This window comes from Ursus americanus, chromosome 1 (assembly GCF_024610735.1).
Source record: "Ursus americanus isolate L20-20 chromosome 1, mUrsAme1.1.p, whole genome shotgun sequence".
Taxonomy (NCBI): domain Eukaryota; kingdom Metazoa; phylum Chordata; class Mammalia; order Carnivora; family Ursidae; genus Ursus; species Ursus americanus.
This window is the reverse complement of record NC_142127.1, coordinates 89,242,855-89,264,298: the sequence shown is the minus strand read 5'-3', so window position 1 is coordinate 89,264,298 and position 21,444 is coordinate 89,242,855. Positions and strand designations below refer to the sequence as shown.

General features: G+C 37.4%; 2 protein-coding genes across 7 annotated transcripts in view; one reads left to right on the top strand and one right to left on the bottom strand.

Moving 5' to 3' along the window:
* CNOT9 (CCR4-NOT transcription complex subunit 9) overlaps positions 1-422 on the bottom strand; it is a 29,314-nt gene extending 28,892 nt beyond the window's left edge. The window contains exon 1 of the mRNA XM_045777620.2: positions 135-422. Within this exon, the coding sequence (XP_045633576.1) occupies positions 135-158 (24 nt within the window). The 5' untranslated portion in view covers positions 159-422. The remainder of the gene's footprint in view (positions 1-134) is intronic.
* Positions 423-476: 54 nt separating this feature from the next.
* Positions 477-21,444, top strand: part of USP37 (ubiquitin specific peptidase 37) — an 82,925-nt gene continuing 61,957 nt past the window's right edge. For 2 of the 6 annotated variants that reach the window (XM_045777618.2, XM_045777612.2), the window contains exons 1-7: positions 686-935; positions 5,494-5,634; positions 10,129-10,351; positions 13,765-13,936; positions 15,910-16,010; positions 18,781-18,959; positions 19,534-19,608. In XM_045777618.2, coding sequence (XP_045633574.1) covers positions 10,196-10,351; positions 13,765-13,936; positions 15,910-16,010; positions 18,781-18,959; positions 19,534-19,608 — 683 coding nt within the window. In that variant the 5' untranslated portion in view covers positions 686-935; positions 5,494-5,634; positions 10,129-10,195. Of the gene's footprint in view, positions 604-685; positions 936-4,277; positions 4,360-5,493; positions 5,635-10,128; positions 10,352-13,764; positions 13,937-15,909; positions 16,011-18,780; positions 18,960-19,533; positions 19,609-21,444 lie in introns of those variants that run through there. The other 4 variants (XM_087863410.1, XM_045777614.2, XM_045777616.2 and 1 more) reach the window with 4 other exon arrangements.

Genomic DNA, 21,444 nt, shown 5'->3' with positions numbered 1-21,444 from the left:
AGGAGGGCCAGGGCCTCGCAGATTGAGGGCAGGCGGAGTGGACTCCGGGCCCGACACGGCGACCTGGGAAAGCAGGCCGAAACGCGGGGCTAAGGAGGGGGTCTGGGCCCAGGCCGGAACGCCCAGCCACTCACCGCAGCCGTCGCCAGGCTGTGCATGTTGGGAGCGGCCGCCGCTCTTCTCCCGATGCCGGACGCGTCCGACCCGCGTCCTCGCTTCAGTGACTCTGCCGCCAAAGATGAAGAGCCTCGGCAGCCGCCATCCGCCTCCGGCTCGCTCCGCCCCCTTCGCAGCCCTATGACCTTTCACCCCTGACCCCGCCCACACGCCTCTTCCCGCCTCCTAGATCTCGGCGGAGTTAACAGTCCCAGAGTATGTCCTTTGCCCCTTAAGATTCTGGGCCAGAAGGACTTCCGCCACCTACTAGTCCCCGCATCCTCTGTCTTCAAACAGGTATCCCCAGAGAGGGGCGTGAACTCTGACTCTCCTCCAGGGGCCAGTGAACGGCGGGAAAAGCCGGGCAGTCTCGGAGGACAAGTAGTGCGCATGCCCGACTGGGCTGTGTAGGAGGGAAATGATGGGAGGTCCGCAGTGAGTGAAGTGGTGAGTGCGCATGCGTACTACTTCACGGCGGGGGCGGGGCTGTCTCGGCCAGACTTCGCTCGGTGCTGGGGCGGGACGAAGACGCAGAAGGGGCGGTGTTTGCAGGCTTGCGCGCACGCGCTTCGTTTGGTCGCGTCGAGTGTGCGTGCGTGCGTGCGTGTTTGCGTGTGGTCACAGTTCCCGCCATCAGCCGCTCTCCCTGACTAGGGGGAGCGAGCGGCCCCTCTCCTTTTGCCCGGTATCCCTTCCTCCCTTACCCCCGGCTCCTCCCCCTCCGCGCGGACTCTCTGCTTCCGGCAGGCCAGTGCAGGGCTCCGGACCCGCAGGCACAGGTAAGGCGCTCCCGGCGGCGAGCTTCTCAACTGAGCCGTTTTCCCCAGGTCCCCCTCCCCCCCCCCCGCCCCTTGCGGTCCGCCCACTCGGTGTTCACTCTTCTGGAGTTCGCCCGGCTGCTGCTCAGCTCACCCCCACCCCCTCGACGCTCCCAGGGCCTCACAGGTACTCCTCTTGGGCTCCCCCCCGCCCACCTCGGCTTTCCCTCTTCTTTGACCTGGTCTTTACTATCTTTACTATCACGCTTTTCCGCCGCAACCCAAACCTGGCCCCTTTTCTCTGGGGGCTGTCGTCGTCCGCCACTCGCCCCTTAGCAAGGCCTGCTGTCTCTTCAGGTGACTTCCGTTGCCGCACACCCATCAGGCCTTGGACATTCACTCTTGACCATTTTTCCTCTCCTAACCATTTCTCACGAAAACGCATGAATTGTATTTTGTCGTGCAGTTGGTTGTTCCCCATGTTCTAGCTATCAGATCAGGTTGTCAGGTTTACCTATTTTAGGTCATGATCCAGGAAAGGAAATGATCATTAATGACAAAATCCTGTGTTCTGGAGAGTTGGCTAGTAGTGGTTTTGTGGTAATTGTTTTCAAAATTTTGGCTTTATTTAAATGCCTTTGGGGGGGGTAGGCATTATCTGACAAGTCTCTAACTGGAAAAGATGCCTAAGACAGGCTGTCAAGGAGGCAGTTGGATTTAGTGGGTTGGAACTCAAAGGAGAGTTCTGGGCAGGCTGTATAAACTAATGTATGTATGTCGTCTGCCATGTTGATAGTAACTGAAGCTATGCATGTGGGTGAAATTGCCTAAGGAGAGTGTAGTGCTAGGAAAAAACGGGCCCAGGATGGGGCACGGGGGGATTCTTCGTGTTTAATAACCGTATAGAGGAGAACAAGTCTTTGGTAAAAAAGATGAAAGAAGTAATCAATAGTGTTGAATTTTGTTGAAAGGTAAAGTTGAATGAGGACTGTAAAGCCTGGTGACATCAAAGTAATCGATGATCACAGCGAGAGAGATGTTTGATGGAGTGAAATGGAATATCTGGGTTTAGTGCTAGGGTCTTGTTCGACCTTTTACTCTTCTGCCCTAAGCTTTAAATTCCACCTGTATATTGAAGACTTAAGAATTTTAATTTCCAGCTTTTTCCCTTTATATTCAGCTCTAAATCTAAATAACCAGTTGTCTGCTTGACATCTCTACTTGATTTTTTTCTTAGGAATTTCAAATATAATACATCTAAAACCAAAGTCTTAATTTTTCTCTCCGTATCCCAAATTCTTTGTCTTCAGTACCCTATTTCATTTAAGTGGCATATTCATTTATTTATCCACTTACATAAGCTAGAAACTTGAACTCCATTCCTGATGTCTCCTTCATCCCTTGTGTTTGAAGTTCTATTGTATATCCAATACAGTTGACCCTTGAGGGTTAGGGGCACGGACCCCTTCCAGTTGAAAATCCACATAGAACTTTTGACTCCCCCCAAACCTAACTACTAATACCCTACTGGTGACTGGAATACCAATAGCATAATCAGTCACTTAACACATATTCTGTTTGCTATATATATTTTACACTGTTTTCTTAGAATTAAGACAAAAAAGTGTTATTAAGAAAATCGTAAGAAAGAGAAAATACATTTACAGTACTGTATTTACTGGAAAAAAAATCATGTATATGTAACTCCATGCATTTCAAACCCATGTTGTTCAAGGGTCATCTGTACGTCTGAATGTGTTTCTGTACATCTTCAGTATCACTTTTCGAGTTCAAGCCACAATCTTCTTTCACCTGGACTTAATGTCACGAGTTCCCTCTATTCTCATCTGTAAAATGGGAATAATAATCACCTTATTCGATTGTTATGAGAATTAAACGGGGCATGACATATAGTAAATAACCAGTGAGCATTAATTGTTACTGTAATTGTTGTAAACTGAATCACTTCAGTATTCTCTTGTCTGCCCTATTTTCTTTCATTTTTCCTTCTTTTACTGTCCCCCAAACCCAAACAAACTGTATCACTTCTCCATTCAACAGTAACATGTTATTTCTTGCTTCAAACTCTTCAGTGGATTTCCCATCACTAAACTAATGTTTATTACATTTAGGGTAAAATTCAAAATCCTTACTGTGGTCTACAGGATTCTACATAACTTGATTCTTCCCGGCTTCACTGCCTTTATCTTGGTCCAGCCTCCTCTTGCTCACTAAACTCTAGCCTACACTGCTTTTCATTTCCTTAGTCACACCAAGTTATTTTCCAACTACAGGGCCTTTGCACATGCTGATTGTTCCAGTATGACCATCCCTGATTAACTCATTCTTTAATATTAGCTTAGCCTTTGCCTCTACCCTCTATCCCCAAGTCTTAAATCAGATAGTCTGTTATAATGTCTTGTCATGCCCTGTACTTTATATTTGTATCAGTTTTTAGAACTTGTAATTATATATTGTGTGATTATTTAAAGCCTGTCTCCTGCTAGAATATATGCTAGTAGCTATTTCGTTTTTATTTCTCAAGAATTTAAGTGAATAAGTAAACTGGAGCTTGTGTTAGAAACCATCATGTCTTTCAGAAGCACTAGTTTACTGATAATCTTGTCATCTGGTGACAAGTACCTTTTCTCTCTTCAGACAAATTAAAGGACACAAAAGAAAAAAACCCAAGCGTTTTCTGGCTATGGATGATTTTACTCATTCTTAGGTCATAAAAATCATTCAGATTTTAGACTCTGAATTGAAGATAAACTTTATCTAGGTCGATTTCTCCCTTTTAGTCATATACTAATTTTATCTGTGTGCATTTGTTTTATAGATCTTTTTAGGAAAGAAAGCTCTTAGAAATCAGAGCAGTGGTTTATGTATTTTAACAACAGGTTAAACTATGAGCATACTGAGGATGAGATTTCCAAAAATAAGTAAAGGAAAATTCCATATTTAAGTAAGTTATTGTTGGTGGATGTGGAAAATATTTAAATTTAATAATTTGTGTGTATAGAACAGGATTTGTGTTGAAAAATAGGAAATAAATATATGAAGCGTATTAGTGCCAAACACAGAAAGGCATTTGGATTTATTTTATGTGTAGTGATGAGCTGCTAAAGATGTTTGGGAGAACGTTTCAGTTAAGCAAGATGAAAACATTCTAGAGATACGCCTTACAACGTTGTACCTATAGTTAACAATATCGTATTGTAAACTTAAGGTTGTGTTAAGAGGATAGGTCTCATGTTAAGTATTTTTACCATAGTAAAATAAAATAAAAAAAAAATGTTTGGGGGGGGATTGGCTTCAGTAACAAGTATTTAGCACTTACTAAGTGCTTGTATTTTGTTGTAGTACAAAAAAAATAAGACCGGTTCCTGTCCTGCCCCTCACTTAAGAAGAAAGTTAAGGAGACAAATAGTGCATACTTAACTTGGTAAGACATAGAGTAGTTCTTTAGAAAGAGTATTATACAATACAGGATTCATTGGCTAGAAACATCCTGAGAGAATGGAAACTGGAAAGTGATTGTTGCTGCAAGTCATTGATGAGGATGAATGTGGTAGTGGTTAAAAATGTGGGTTCTGGTGTTAGACTTAGTTTTGTCTCCATGGAGACATGGATAAATTAATCATAGATAAATTAATATCTCTAAGCCTCAGTTTCCTTATCTGTAAAATAGAGATAATAATCCTTGTCTTACAAGATTATTGGGAAAATTAAATGAGATAATGCGTGGATGATGCTTAGCATTATGCTTAGTAAATAATTGCATAATAAATATTAGGTGGGAGTGACGGCAAAATGAGGAGCTTCTGAATCAGGGTAGCAGCTATGAAAAGGCTGGGTTTTAGATGAATGAGAAGGAGGATAAAGCTGATGCTAAAATTTTTTTGCCTGAATGATGGTGGAAGGAAAATGTAGAGAAGTCTGGGAGCCTCTGATAGTGAGGGCATGGACTGTATCATCTTTACATTTGTATTCTTTCCACAGTGCCGTCAAATTAAAGTAGCTCAGTTATTTTTTTGCCAAGTGAACAAATGAGTTGTTAGTTGATATTGTAGCATTCAAGAGGGCAGTGAAAGATGTTTGGTTAGAACTTCAGGGAAAGTTGAGGCTTAGAGAGCCTAAATTTGAGAAACCCGTAAAGAAAAGTAAAAACCAAATTTACTTACCTTTTGAAATTTGTATCAACACATCATGGAAATGGTATTTTAAGACTTAAGACATCATTCATTATGTAACAATGTTTATAAAGTCAACAAAGAATATACTCTTTTTCATTGCCTTCTTAGTTTCAAAATGTAGCAGAAATAAATACACGAAGAACACAAATGGATAAGGTACAGGCCTGAACTCCCTCATTTTGCACAACAGATGTATCCCTAAAGTTCCATTGATTGTGTGTATATGTGTGTATCTTAAGCATTATATTTTAAATGTTTTCAGTAAGGTAGCTTGTAGTTTTTAAATAATCAAAAAGAGTTCATCTTTGTTGTATAAATGATTGCTTCTTTTTAATTTTTGTAAATTGGATTCTTTTAAAAAGGCACACTTGTATTTTCTTTAGCTGAGTTGATGGCTTCCGGAGAACTGGCATAGCTGCAAAATATGAGTAGTTCCCCAAGAAGAGTGCATTGCCTTTGGCACAAGGATCAGAATAAAGGTGAATTGTTATTACATAGGGTTTTTCAGTAAAAGTCACTGAAAAGTAAGTAATGTTTTTATTTTGGATATATGTTTCCAAGAGTATGCAAATTGGCGAGAATTAAGTTTTCTTTGTTCTGTAGTAATGGTTTTGTTTTAGCATGCTTGCTCTGCCACAGAATACCCCCTAGATAAGGATGTTTTCAGAGCAGTACTTAAAATATGTACATTTAAATAACTGTACAGGGTACAGAAACATTTTTGTCGATATTGATTGAGCGAGCTCTCATAGAATGCTCAAAGTTGGACAGTAATTTTAATAATTGTGAAAAAAGGGAAAGGAATCTCTTTGGACCTACTTAAGGAATAATTTGTTTTTGTTATAGCTTGTCTTAGTAATATTGCTTTGTTAAGGAATTAGCATTGTAGAGTTCAAAGAAGCCTCATTGTCCTAGGTTCATAGAAAGTTTAACTGTTACTACTGGATCATGCTACATACTGAAAAAGAAACTTAGTTTTTTTCTATTAATGGGATAGGGCAAACCTTGATAGTATAATGAATGTACAAAAGTAGATATGGTTAATTCATTTAGTGCAAGAGCTAGGATTGGACTAAATTAAGGGATTAAGAAAAAGTTTTGTTGGTTTACAAATTTTATGTCCTCTACCTTTTGGGGTTTTTTTTTTTCCTTAGAGGAAAGAAAAGTTGCTAGTAGAAATGGTTAAGGAAATGTTCAATATCTGAATTAAAATTTGATATACTTAAAAGTTTGCATCAAAATGTTTGAGAATTGTACAGAGAAATTAAAAACAGAAGTAACCAATAAATTTTTTTTATTTCTCATATGCTTTAGTGAACTTCGAAATCTTCATCTCCAATTTTGTTAAATAATGTAATTTTAAAAAATATGCTTTGTTAGAGGAATTTAAGGTCATTGACCTTTACTTACTTTTGGTCTTTAAAGAAAACACTAAGATAACGGGGTTTTATATTCTCTCTTAATTTGGTACCCTGACCCATAATGACATATAAGGAAAGTGAGGGAATTTGGCACAACTCTTAAAATGGAGTTTCTTCATTGAACAATGAATAATATGAATCCCAGTTTAAGCAAGTTTACTGATGCTTTTGTTTTAATGCATTATGTAACTGCATATTAATTCTTGTTCTTCCACAAATGATTTTTCTCATTGAATTTTGATGTGAGGACAGCTTTGCATTTAGTAGAGGAGTTCAGATGCACATAGAAAAGGCTTAGATGCAGTGTTCAAAAGATGAGTTATATGTAGTACAGTGCGTAGTGGTATTTTATAAAGAGCTTAGTAAGTATAATCCTATGTTGGCCATTTAAGAGGGATTTATGGTTTCAGTATCTGCTGTTGTGTATTTTAGCAGCAAACTGAATAAGGGATAGTGCTGATTTCATTATTCTTGAATAAGTTTATTTCTTGTATGTCAGACACTGTCATAGTGGGGACTCAAGAGTTTAAAGAACATATTCCCTGTCTTCAAATAGGGAAGTGTAGATAGAGACAAAGAAGTAACAGTTTATGATACAATCTTATACTCGAAGTAAGCACAGGGTACAACAAAAATACAGAAGCTTGACACAGTCGCGGTGTGGATATGGGGTGAGACAAAGAGTGAAAGGTAGCTAGGAAAGGCTTCTTAAAGAAGATAACATCTAAGCTGAGCCTTCATTTTTTAGCCAAGAGAAGAAATCAAGGGGAGTTTTAGGGGGATGGGGAGAGTACATACAAATTCTCCAGAGATAAACCACAGTGCACGCAAAGGTATAGTGGCATGAAAACATAAGGCTTTTGGGGGGAAATTATATAGTTCATATGGCTGGATTTGGCAACGGGCTTGTAGGGATAGAGAGGTAAGTAGGGCCTGAATCATGAAGGGTGTTTATGTCATGTTAATGAGTCTAGATTTTATTGTGAGGGCGGTGGGGAGCTGTTGAATGATATTAAGGAGGAGAGTGATGTGATTTGATCTACAGTTCATTATAATAAAGATGTCTGAAAGGTGTATGGAGGTTGAGTTGATGGGACTCTACTGTGATCTTCCATTTCCAATCCAATACCAGTAATCATCAAGAGAAATCAAAGATAACTCATATTTCTGGATGGGCAACTGGGGTGGGAGAGAGGTCACATATTCTTGGCAGTGTTCAGAGCAGAGTGGAAAAAAGTCTAGGACACATCCAGACAACGAAGCACCAAATTATTATTATTATTTTTTAAGATTTTATTTATTTATTTGACAGAGAGACAGCCAGCCAGATAGGGAACACAAGCAGGGGGAGTGGGAGAGGAAGAAGCAGGCTCCCAGCAGAGGAGCCTGATGTGGGGCTCGATCCCATAACGCGCCGGGATCACGCCCTGAGCCGAAGGCAGACGCTTAACGACTGCGCTACCCAGACGCCCCCCAAATTATTAATTGCAAAAAAAAAGTATTACACACATTGCTCGTCCAAAATTCTGTAGTTACTAGTTTGAGCAGTGCCATGTTAACAGAGAGGTCTATAAACAGTAGTGGACTCTGTTACTTTGATAGATTCGTATACCTAGCAAATTATGCTATCTAAATTGGGCCGAAGTAAGCATTCAAGAAATTTGATGAAATGAGTGAATAGTAATGGAGGACTTAAAATGCATAACACCTTTTAACTATTCATAGTGTTTTCACATCTCTTTGAAATTTTATTCCCAGTTATTTGATATATAGTATACCTAGAGCCCTCAAACTAGGGGGCCCCAGGCTGTATCCTGCCTATATGTGGGTTTTGTTTGATTTGTAGCTTTTAAAAATGAATTTGAATTCATTGCCCACAATTTAAAATGGGCAGTTTTACATAAATATTTGGAACTCATTTTCTTGAGAAGTTCGATGATCTGGCAATAACTGGGTTGACTAATTCTACATGGTAAAATTAGTTAGATTTCAGTAGTAGTTTTCATAGTTTGCCTGCTTAAGTCATGTCACCTGTATGGCCCCTCTAGGCAGTTGAGTTTGATCCCTATTAACAGCTTATTTATCAGAGGTCTTCAGAGAAAGGTGTGATAGGCAAGGAATAAATTCAGAAAGTGGACACTAATTTCATTCATATTAAAGTTTTTGTCTGTTTAGTGCCTAATGTGTGCTATTTCATTTAGTTATGCAACACTATGGCATTTGCTATTCCTATTTATAGTTGAGAAAACTAAAAGTTACAAAGGGAAGTTATAAATTAGGGACAGCTGGCTCCTGATAGCTAGGTCTCCTATGTTTTTCTTTTGTATACTACTTTTTAAAAGCTTTTCTAGTTGTTTAGGCAGAAGCGAAGTATGATGATTTTTAATTTCTTAAATTATAAGCAAGAGTCTGTATTAGCAATGTTTTTTAATTTTTTTCTTAATGATTTTACTTAAGGAGGGGGTGGCGGGGTGGGGGGGGTGAGAAGCAGGCTCCCCACTGAGCAGGGAACCCAAGGAGGACATGGGGGCTCAATCCCAGGTCCCTGTGATCACAACCTGAGCCGAAGGGAGACGCATAACTGACTGAGCCACACAGGCGCCCCTGTATTAGCAATGTTTTTAGAGATTTGAAAAGAGTATAAATAAAATGTTTTAATAATTTTAGACAATTGTGTGTATGTTTATGTATGTACATATAAAACATGACACTACTTAACCTTCTTTGCTGTAATTGTATTTACTTGCTGATATTTGGTAAGCTAGTTTGAAGGTCTTAGATATTCTGTTATTGCTTAAGTAATTTTTAAGTATTTAGAAGTTCATTCAGAAACGTGAATATTTGTCAAAGATAAAATTGGTAAAGATTCTTTCCACTTTATGGTAATATTAAGCATAAGTGCTAGGTGGTTCTTAGGAAGAGAGTTTTTTGTTGTTGTTAGTTTGTTTTGCCTAGAGAATAAATTACTTTCTCAACATAATTCTGGAAGTTAAACTAATTTGATTATTCTTACAATTTTTTAATTCATTTAGTTGTCTTCCATACATGTGGATATGCTTACACTACGGACTGGTAGAAGGAATTGTTTTGTGATATGATTTGGTATTTTGGGAAGAGCTCCATTCTAAGAAATGGAGTCAGCTGACTGAAAATATTTTTTAACTTATATTTGAAATTCAAGACCCTTTAGCATTCATGAAGGAAGATAAAAGTTGGCTGTATTGCTGTGGGTAATCACTTTGACAATGGAATCTTTAGTATTCCTGATTGACATGCCTTTAGTGGCAGCAATATGGTTATTAATGGTGCAAAATGCAAAATTTAAGCACTAATAGGGCACAGATACTGGACATATGGCAAAGAAGGGAACATGTAGAGAAGAAATAAAAGGTGGGTAGATTTAGTCACTGACATTCACTGACATTTAGTTGTCTTTCTTGTGGCTATCAGCTAATCAAGGTCTTTGAGGATGCTTAATAAAAAGTGGTTTATTGAAATAGAGAAAAGGACATACGTGGTTTATTAAATGCTCTTTCAAACTCTTAATCACTCTTATCTCAGTAAATTGTAACTTACTATTTTATTTTTCTTCCTTAGAATCTGTCAGGTGAAGGTGTATTTTTGCTTTTTAATTTGGCTAGAAGCAATTTATTTCAAAGAAAGTATGTCTCCTCTGAAGATACACGGTCCTATCAGAATTCGAAGTATGCAGACTGGAATTACAAAATGGAAAGAAGGGTCCTTTGAAATTGTGGAAAAAGAGAATAAAGTCAGCCTAGTAGTTCACTACAATACGGGAGGAATTCCAAGGATATTTCAGGTATTTACCATATTTTGATGTGAAATAGATCTTGAATCATACCTTTTAGTGAATACCTTCCCTTTACCATAGTAAGTGTAATGGTAGGCCTCCTCCTAGATTAACATTTCTTCTTATTTCCAGGACAGTAATAGTTCTGCGTGCATATTTTATGAATTATTCAACAGCATTGTTGATGGTGTATAATAAAGAGCAGGAAGTAGTCACCGTTATTGAAAAGACTAGGAGGAAGCTGAGAAGAACTGAGTTTGGATACTTTTCTATCAAGCTATTTTAAAAACCACATTAGGATAACTTCAGTTATTCCCTTTTTTTCCTTAGTATATATAATAGATTCATTACTGTGTAATATTAGCTTTTAATAGGACTTACTAGGGTCTTCTAAAACCTAATGCCTACTTCCTAAATAATCCTGCCAAAGGTTGTGGTATGGGCCATTCAAGGATGATTATTCAAGGTCATTCTTACTGCTGTTTTCTTCTAACTAAACTTTTGAGGAATTTCATTATTTTATCATTGCAAAAAATAATTGTGTTTTTACTTCTGTACCGTTTATTCTGTGCAGCCAAGAGCTACTTATCTTGATATGATTTGAATTTAAGAAAGCAATCATATTGTTCTGCACTTTAAAATTCTGAATTTGTTAATTAGATAATACAAAAGTATAATAATTCACTCTAAACTGAAGTACTCTATTGAATAACAATTTATGAAATTTTATGCTTGAGAACCCTAGAGCTGGGGTAAAATTTCCATTCCTCTTTGCTTTTGAGCTATGAAAATAAGTTACTTATGATTTTGTGTATCAAAGGTACTCTTAAATAGATTGGAGGTGGTGACATGGGTAATAGAAACAATAGTAGTTTCTGCCACATACATTTATCTGCTAATTGCTCATCTCAGTGAAAGAACGATTCCTTTTCAAATAGAGGTTCAGTTTCTCAGTCCTCAGCCCAAATTAGCAGTCAGTAAATATTTAAATATTTAAGCAAACAGTTCTTTAGGAGCATGAGGATTCTGCCTGTGATTTCAGCCTCATTGCAGTTCTAGATCAGTTTCCGTTGAGCATTTATTTTGCTAACCACCTATAGAATATTGTGGTGGGTACTGTACTAAGGGCCAATAATACAGAGTTGAATGAGATGCTTTTCTTCTCAAACTTAAGTGTAATCAGAAACATTTTCAGATGTAAAAATATTTCAGAGACACTGAAGTAATGCAAAGAAGAGAGTGGTTTGTGTCCTGAGCATTTAAAGTATAAATAGTAGGAGTTTGCCAGACAGGGAGGTAGGGCAGAGGTGATTTCTATCCATGGACAAACACACGCAAGTGTGAATCAACCCTCAGGGAACCAGAAAATTATTTTAAAATAAATGGACAGTAGGGAGTGCATGGCGGAAGTGGAGGCTGAAGAGCTAGAAAGGAGCCAGATCTTGAAGTGTCTTATTTGTCATACTATTTGTCATACTAAGGAACCAAGAATCTCAAGTTCAGATTCATTTAGGAGCTAGGCAGATGACTTTATTTCAAGAGATAATGGAAGAATAAGGACATACAGGAGGTTATTATGGGAGTTTAGATGAGCAATAAAAGTCCTAATCAAAGGAAAAGACAGTAGGAAGAAACAAGAGGAGGAAAGGATAGATTTGAAGAGATTTCAAGAAGGCTTGACTCATTAGATTTAGGGGGGATGAGAAAGAAAAGACTCGGGAGATTCGCAAGTTTCTGAGTGGATGGCAGTGCCTTCCATGTCTTGATAGAGAGCAGAGGGAAGGAATTGGAGTGGGAGGATTAAGAGAAATGAGTTGTTTGAGGTGTCAGGCATTCAGATGTTCGTATCTAGTAGGCGTTAGGTAAACAGGATTGGAACTCCAACAGAGAGGTCTGGACTTAGAGAAAAGATGGAAGACCTCACCATATGGTAGTTAATAAAATTACGGGGTTGATAGGATTTTCAGTTGTTGAAGACTTCAAGTTCAAGATTATTCTCTCAGCTTGTTCATGAGCAAACTTTTCCCCTTATATATTTAACTTTCATTTTTAAAAAGTGGTATATTGACTGAAATAGTGGTTTTATGTGATCTCTTTTCCTTTTGCCTGTTAAACTCCTTGTTTAAATATTTTAGAGTTAAAGCCTCTGAAGCTATTGTGTTTTATGATAGAATTTTTACTCAAGGACATGAATTTAAGACCTACTTCGAATATATATATCATTTAAAATTTGAATATAAATTAAGTCTGATAAAATTATATTTTCATTCTTATTTAAAAACTGACAAAGATCAATTCTAGTTTTAAAAAATGTAAAATGCTATTACTTATTTCTTCATGCTATTCAAAGGGTATGTCTTCAGCAAAAGGCAGCCTTTGAAACCTTTGTATATGCCTGCTGAGGGAGAACATTAGAGAATAAAGGTGCCTAATTGGCAAGAATTATTTAGGTAGTAAACTGCAAGATTTAATTTGGGTCTTGGAAAAATTTCATCCAAGAGAAAATAAAAGTTATCACTTCATAATACATAACCAAGAATCTGGAAGAGTAAAAGACATTATTGAACCAGTTCTAGGGAATGGAAGAAGTAAGCTAAGAGAATTTCCAGAGTGCTCATGATCTTCATGATTGAATGAAAGTTAAATGAGCCTGCTTAGACAGTTAAAGAAAGAAAGATGGGGGTGCCCGACTGGCTCAGTGGGTAGAGTATGGGACTCTTGATCTCAAGGCTATAAGTTTGAGCCCCATATTGGGTGTAGAGATTACTTAAAAATAGAGTTTAAAAAAAATGTATAGGTATGTATGTATGTGTATATGTATGTATATATTCATATGTATGTATATAAAGAAAAAGATGTCTTCTTACATTGATAAAGGGTTTTTTTAATTTGTTTTTGAGAGGTGGAATTCTTTTGAGGATTATAGTTTAGATTAATAGATTCTTTTAAATTACAGCTACCTAAACCAACTGCCGGATATTTTACAAGTTTTTTGTTTTTTGTTTGTTGATTTGTTTGTTTTAAAGGGAAGAAAGAAAAAGAAAGCCTCTAACACAGTACGGCTTTCTAAACTAGTGGTAGTGTAACCATCTAGTCTGAAATTGTTAACTCACTAGTTTTTATAGCTTTATAACTATACCTGAAAATATGTAATTCCCTACCATAAAATCAATAGTGCCAGGGTTACTTTGTAAAATAAGTTTTAATAATAGGTGTTTGCCTTTCCTAAAAGTGAAATCTTTGATTTAAGTGTATCAAGAAATGGAAACTCTTTTTGGTTGGGGGGAAAAAACCCTCAACTAATGCAGGAAAGACTAAGAAATATAATTTGGAAAATACAAAGTTTAGTATTGCTTATACAACTTACTATACTTTGTTACCGTACATTTTTAACAACATAATTATCCTTTTGTGTTGATTAGCTAAGTCATAACATTAAAAATGTGGTGCTTCGACCTAGTGGAGCGAAACAAAGCCGCCTAATGTTAACTCTACAAGATAACAGCTTCTTGTCTATTGATAAAGTACCAAGTAAGGATGCAGAGGAAATGAGGTTGTTTCTAGATGCAGTCCATCAAAACAGACTTCATGCAGGTGAGCAATAATCTTCCCAGTATTTGCCATCAATAGTTAACGAAAGAATATTACTAGATAGTAGATCAGTATCACTGGTGAATATTGATAAAAAAAAAAATCCCCAACAAAATATTGGCAGAGTGATTTCAACAGCACATTAAAAGGATTATGTACTGGGGCACCTGCGTGGCTCCATCAGTTAAGCATCCCACTCTTGGTTTTGTCATGATCTCAGTCGTGGGATTGAGCCCCCACATCAGGTGCAGTGTTCAGCATGGAGTCTGCTTGTCCTTCTCCCTCCCCCGACCCTCCCCACTCACACGCACACCCTCTCTCTCTCAAATAAATAAAGAAAATCTTTTTTTTTTTTTAAGATTTTATTTATTTATTTGACAGAGATAGAGACAGCCAGTGAGAGAGGGAACACAAGCAGGGGGAGTGGGAGAGGAAGAAGCAGGCTCATAGCGGAGGAGCCTGATGTGGGGCTCGATCCCGCAATGCCGGGATCACGCCCTGAACCGAAGGCAGACGCTTAACTGCTGTGCCACCCATGTGCCCCAAGAAAGAAAATCTTAAGAAAGGATTATGTACTATGACCAGCTGGAATGCAAGGATGGTTCGAGATATGAAAAATCAGTGTGATACACCAAATGAGTGAATGAGGACAAAAGCCATGTGATCCTCCTCTTCATGCAGAAAAAGCATTTGATAAAATTCAAAACCCTTTCATGATAAAAACACTCAATAAACTAGGAGTAGAAGGAAACTACCTTAACCTAATAAAGGCCGTATATGAAAAGCCCTCAGCTAACATACTCAACAATGAAAAGTAGAAAGATTTTCCTTTAAGATAAGGAACAAGGCAAGGATGCCCTCTCCTAGGATCGAGCATAATACTAGGAGTCCTAGTCAGAGCACTTGGGCAAGAAATAGAACTGAAATTCATCCAAATTAGAAAGGAAGAAGTAGGGGCCCCTGGTTGGCTCTGTCTGGAGATCATGTGACCCTTGATCTTTGGGTCATGAGTTCAAGCCCCACACTGGGCATAGAGCTTACTTTAAAAAAAAAAAAGTAAAATTATCTCTGGTCTCCGATGATAGGATCCTAAATGTAGAATACCCTAAAGATTCTACAAAAGAATATGGCTGGCAGAGGAGGAGGATTTAAATTATAATTGGAAAGAGTTACATTGTTATATAAATCTTAGATACTTGTCTTTCTCTATATGAGACTTACTCTGTGGTTTTACTCTTGCTATGAAGACAGCAAGTACTAATAGAAAATCATATACAGTATTATCAGATTCCCCTGCCCCTTCTAAAGCCCTTTCATTTAAAATATTTTGATTTTTTAAAAATGTATTTATAGACCTTTTCTGAAGAAATAATCTAGTGCTTAAAATGAGTTTTCCACTCTTACTGTTAGTCTCCAGCTCTATTATCAAAACTTTATTATTAATATTTTAGAGTTGACAGACTCTAAAGAGCTTTTTAATTTAAATATAATAAAATATTAGAAAATGAAGATGTATAAGTACTACTTTGTATTTGATATTTATTTGATACACTGTTTTCCTTGTAAAATTAAAAAAATTATGGTTGTTTGCCATTTAGTACCAACTCATGTATTACATGTTTCCTTGGTATCCACTGTCAAGTGTTCATGCCATAGACATACAGTGACTGACTTTTCTGTAGTGTTAATTATCAAATATTTATATAGGAGAATTTCTTGCATTTTCATTTTGCATTTAAAATTTTATTTTTCTGTTACATCTTCCCAAATTTATGCATGTTATTTTCATTTTTTGCTTGAGACTCTAGCTCTGAATTTTAATTACTGTTTATATCAGGTATACTTTCAGAAAGAATTGGTTGATAAGCACTTTCATTTTTTTTGTGCTTCTATTTTTTCAGTATTCTATAACAATGATTAATCTTTTTATTAAAATAAATGACTTGGGGTTTCTTTATTTATTTTCCCCCCACCAGCTATGAAACCTTCTCAAGGGTCTGGTAGTTTTGGAGCTATTCTGGGCAGCAGGACTTCACAGAAGGAAACCAACAGGCAGCTTTCTTACTCAGACAATCAGGTATGTTCATTTGAGTCTTTCTAGTTTTAAGAAAAGTTATAATCAACTATTATTATGAAAATCTTTTCAAAATTTATCACATACTATTCTTCTTACATGTAGTTTTACTGAACACATAACTTACACTCTGTGTCTCATGGTCATCATTATGAACCACAGAAAAGTGTAGTTTTTTAAAAGCATAGTTTTGGAGTTAGGTGTGGGTTTGAGATTTGGTTCTGCTACTTACTAGTTATGGGTCATTGAGGAAGTTCCTTAAGTATCCTGAGCCTTACTTTCCATCTGTAAAATTGAGACAGCAGTAATATTTTAAGGGTTGCTGTGAGAAAATGCATGTAAAAGTGCTTATTAGCCTGCAGTATCATATACTAACAATGCTATAAATGTTTGCTACTGTTAATTCTGTGATGCCCTTTGGGTCTGTTGTGCATTAGGAACTTTACCCCTACACTATATGATACCAGACTGTTTGTTAAGGTCTGTTTGCTTTTTAAATAGTTTCTCTTTATAAATATTCAGACAGCCATGAGACTTGCTTTGTACTATTGCAGTTTAGCAGTCCTATGTCTTTGAAAATTTATTCTATAAAGAGAAACCAGGCATAAAGTAAGAAAAACTTAGAAACTATTCTGTGAGTAAACTGATGAGTTCTATTTGGCTGTGCAGAGAAGTGATTACTTAGTCCATTTGCTATGCAATGAATAAGATTTTATTTTTGTTAGTTTTTTTTAATAGGTTCTGGGGTTTTGTGGGTTTTTTTTTTACATTTTAATTGAGGTATAATTGACATGCTTTATTTATTTTTTTTAATAATTTTTTATTATGTTAGTCACCATACAGCACATCCCTAGTTTTTGATGTAAAGTTCCATGATTCATTACTTGCGTATAACACCGAGTGCACCATGCAATACATGCCCTCCTTAATACCCATCACCGGCCTATCCCAATCCTCCACTCCCCTCCCCTCTGAAGCTCTCAGTTTGTTTCCCAGAGTCCATAGTCTCTCATGGTTCATTCCCCCTTCTGTTTACCCCCCCTTCCTTTTTCCCTTTCTTCTCCTACCGATCTTCCTACTTCTTATGTTCCATAAATGAGTGAAACCATATGATAATTGTCTTTCTCTGCTTGACTTATTTCGCTTAGCATTATCTCCTCCATTGACATGCTTTAAACTGCACATATTTGAAGTATACAATTTGATACATTTGACTTACGTGTATACCTGTTAAATCATCACCATAATCAACCAAGTGAATATAACCATAACCCTTAAAAGTTTCCTCATCCCTCTTTGTAATCCTTCCTTCCTGCTTTCTCTCTGGCCCCTATCCCTAAACCACAACTGGTTTGCTTTCTGTCACTGTAGATTAATTGGCATTTTCTAGAGTTTCATATAAATGGAATCAGTGTGCAATTTTTTTTGTCTAGCTTTTTCACTCGGTGTAATTACTTGAGATTCATCTATGGGTAGAAATTTAAACCATTAGACTATTTAAACATATAGATGTTACCATATATAACAGAAGCAAATATTTATACTCTCACAAATAATGATTCTTATCAGTGGGATTATAAAATCAATTTTATGGGTCATAACTAGGATTAAATAAAAAGAACAGAATAGAAAATAATTGAGCAGGTATTGTACATAGTAAGGATAAGTATTGATTTCTGAAACTTTTGGTTATTTATATGTATATATAATAGTTGTGATGTAAAGTATTTCTACTAAGTAGAGGTCATGGTCAGAAAGGTTAAAAAACCCAAAACAGTATACATATAGTATGCTACACTTGTATAACAAAAAGGATAAAATTAAAATTGCTTTACATTTACATAAAGAAAAATACTTAAAAGGGACAAGAGAAATGGGAATGAAAGAATTGGGTATATGGCAGTGGGTGATAATGAGACATCTCAGGAAATGGCTTTGATAATAGTATTTTGATTTTTGAATCTTCAGAATGTATCACCCATTTGAAAATAAATTCTAACTTTTTAAAACCATTCAGATGATCTCAGATTTTTTCTTTCTTATGCTAACATTGTACGTAATTCTGTAGAAAGAAAGAAATTGGAAATTTCTTCTATAGACAAATCACATAGCTTTTAATCTCGTTGTAAAAATTTACTGGCAGAATGCTGGTCAAGAGCATTATTTCCCAACTAATATGCTTAAATTGCTGTATTCACTCTGAGTGTTCTTGCTGTATCTTTAAGGTATACTCTTTGATTTATCTTCTGCCAGTGGACTCTTTCTCACTTTCATTCTCCCCATCAAAAGTCATATGAGGTATTTGTGACTTGGCATTTAAGTTGTGGCACCCAAGTGTCATTGTTGCTCCTTTTTCTCACATTTATGTCACTTTATCATAATCATAATTTGATTTTTTTCTCTGAAGATTTATTTTCATCCTGATCACTAGAATCACATCTTGTGTATCTAAGTCCTTTCTTAAAAAGTCAGGTATTCAAAGAAAATTCCTTTCTGCCTCTAGTTATGTTGTAGAAATTTTAAATTTATGGAGTGCTAGAAGAAAATAAGTGTCAAGTTCAATTTCTGACACAGATTGTATATTACAATCAGCTAGAGTGCTTTAAAAAAAACTGATGAATGGGCTTCGCCTCAGGCCAGTTAGGCTAGAATGTCTGAGGAGATGGGTTTCCAGTTGTATTTTTAAAAATTGATTCCACGTGAGAATCAATGATCTAAATTAAGCATGCCAATTAACTTGAATATTTAGCTATGTTAAACTTTACTCTTACAGGCATCTTCAAAAAGAGGAAGTTTGGAAACTAAAGATGATATTCCATTTCGAAAAGTTCTTGGTAATCCAGGTAGAGGATCAATTAAGACTGCAACAGGAAGTGGAATAACTGTCACCCGGACAATTCCGTCTTTGACATCTACATCAACCCCTCTTAGATCAGGGTTATTAGAAAATAGGTATGGAAGACTTACTTTTTTTTCTTAGTCATTAGCTGTCATGAGCCATGCCTGTTTATAAATGTCTTTTAGGCCTTTTAGAAAGACAAATACTTTGAGAAAAAGGAAATTGTCCGGTTAGTAAAATATGTTAGAAGAAAGTATACAGTATATTTTTAGTAGGTAATTAGTATTGGTTTATTTATGATTTATGTCAGTGACACATACTGAGCATGCAGATATACAGTATATATATATTTTTTAAAGATTTTGTTTATTCGTAAGAGAGCGAGAGAGAGCGCGCACAAGCAGGTGGAGAGGCAGAGGGAGAGGGAGAAGCAGACTCTCCGTGGAGCTGGAAGCCTGACATGGGGCTCAATCCCAAGACCTAGAGATCATGACCTGAGCTGAAGACAGACGCTAAACCATCTGAGCCACCCAGGCGCCCCAGATATACAGTATATTAATCAAAATGTGGTTTAGAGAACTAGGCACAGTAGTCACAGTTTCTGTCCTTGAGTATTTTGGTTTACACTTCTTAATGGTATGAATTATGACTTTTTTAAATAGCTTTATTTTTCTTTGTCCTCTACAGGACTGAAAAAAGGAAAAGAATGTTATCTGGCTCAGAGTTGAATGAAGATTACCCTAAGGAAAATGATTCATCATCGTAAGTTGCTTTAAGAACGCTTATGGCACTAGGGGTGCCTGGGTGGCTCAGTCCATCAAGTGTCTGCCTTTAGCTCAGGTCATGATCTCAGGGTCCTGGGATTGAACCCTGAGTCAGGCTCCTTGCTCAGCAGGGAGTCTGTTTCTCCCTTTCTTTCTGCACCCCCCCCCAACTGTATTCTTTTTCTCTCTCAAATAAAGAAAATAAAATCTTAGGGGAAAAAAAAAAAAAGAACCCTTATGTCACCAGGTCATTGTTTCTTATATTGGTAATTATACTCGTGATGGAAAATTGGCAGGGGAAGGGATTCAATTTATGAGAATTCTAAAGGTAGAATTTAAAGTATTTTGGGAGTGCCTGAGTGGCTCAGTTTGGTTAAGTGTCTGCTTTCAGCTTGGGTCATGATCTTGGGGTCCTGGGATTGAGCCCTGCGTGGGGCTCTCTGCTCGGCACTGAGCCTGTTGATTCTCTCCCTCTCTCTGCCCCTCCACCCCAATCATGCTCTCACTCTCTCTCTCAAATAAATAACATTTAAAAAAAAGAATTTAAAGTATTTTGGTGGTGGTAGATTATAGGCTTCATAGAGAGAGTATTTGGCCATTGCTGTTGCTTTGATCATTTCATTGCCCTTTTCCCATCCTAGCTTTTTAAAGTCTGCAATACTTTTTTTTTTTTTAAGATTTTATTTATTTATTTGACAGAGATGGAGACAGCCAGCAAGAGAGGGAACACAGGGGGAGTGGGAGAGGAAGAAGCAGGCTCATACCGGAGGAGCCTGATGTGGGGCTCGATCCCAGAATGCCGGGATCACGCCCTGAGCCGAAGGCAGACACTTAACCGCTGTGCCACCCAGGCGCCCCTAAAGTCTGCAATACTTAAAGGAAGAATAGAATTGAAGAACTCTAAGCAGATGTTTCTTTTTTATTTTTTAAAATTTTTTAAGGATTTATTTATTTTAGAGAGAGAGACAATGTGCATGAAAGGGGGAGGGGCAGAGGGAGAGGGGAAGCAGACTCTCTGCTGAGCAGAGAGCCTCATGTGGGGCTCGATCTCACGATCCTGAGATTATCACCTGAGCCTAAGCCAAGAGTCGGATGCTTAACTGACTGAGGCACCCAGGTGCCCCTAAGCCCATGTTTCTTGTTGGCTGCTCTTTTGTTGTGAATTCTTTCCTTCCCTTTATCTGTGATTTTTTTTTTTTAAACCCTCTTCATGTGAAAAGTTAGCCTAGGAATAAAAGGATGTGAACCCAGGGTGCCTGGGTGGCTCAGTTGGTTAAGGATCCAACTCTTGATTTCAGCTCAGGTCATGATCTCAGGGTTGTGAAATTGAGCCCCATGTCAAGCTCCACACCCAGTGTGGAGCCTGCTTAAGATTCTCTCTCCTTCCCTGCCCCACCCTCCCTCGCAGGTGAGCATGCTGGCTCTCCCAAAACATGGGCAGGAGGGAGGGGATGTGAACCCGACATAGGTTCTAGGCAAGGAACATCAATCTTTTAGAGATATTTTCTGGTTGAACAAAAGAGGATAGACCTACAGCAGGATAGTTACCAGCTTACAGTCTCTTCCTCATCATGGGAGGGTTTTTTTTTTTTTTTTTAATTGTTTGGGGGAGAATACTTACTACACTGTTACGAAATACCTCAGTTAATACCTTTTTTTAAAAGTTTTTATTTAATTTCCAGTCAACATACAGTGTGATACCAGTTTCAGGTGTACAATTTAGTGATTCAACACTTACATGCAACACCCACTACTCATCACAGCAAATGTACTCCTTAATCCCCATCACCTTTTTAACCCATCTTCTCTCCACCTCTCCTCTTGTAACTATCAG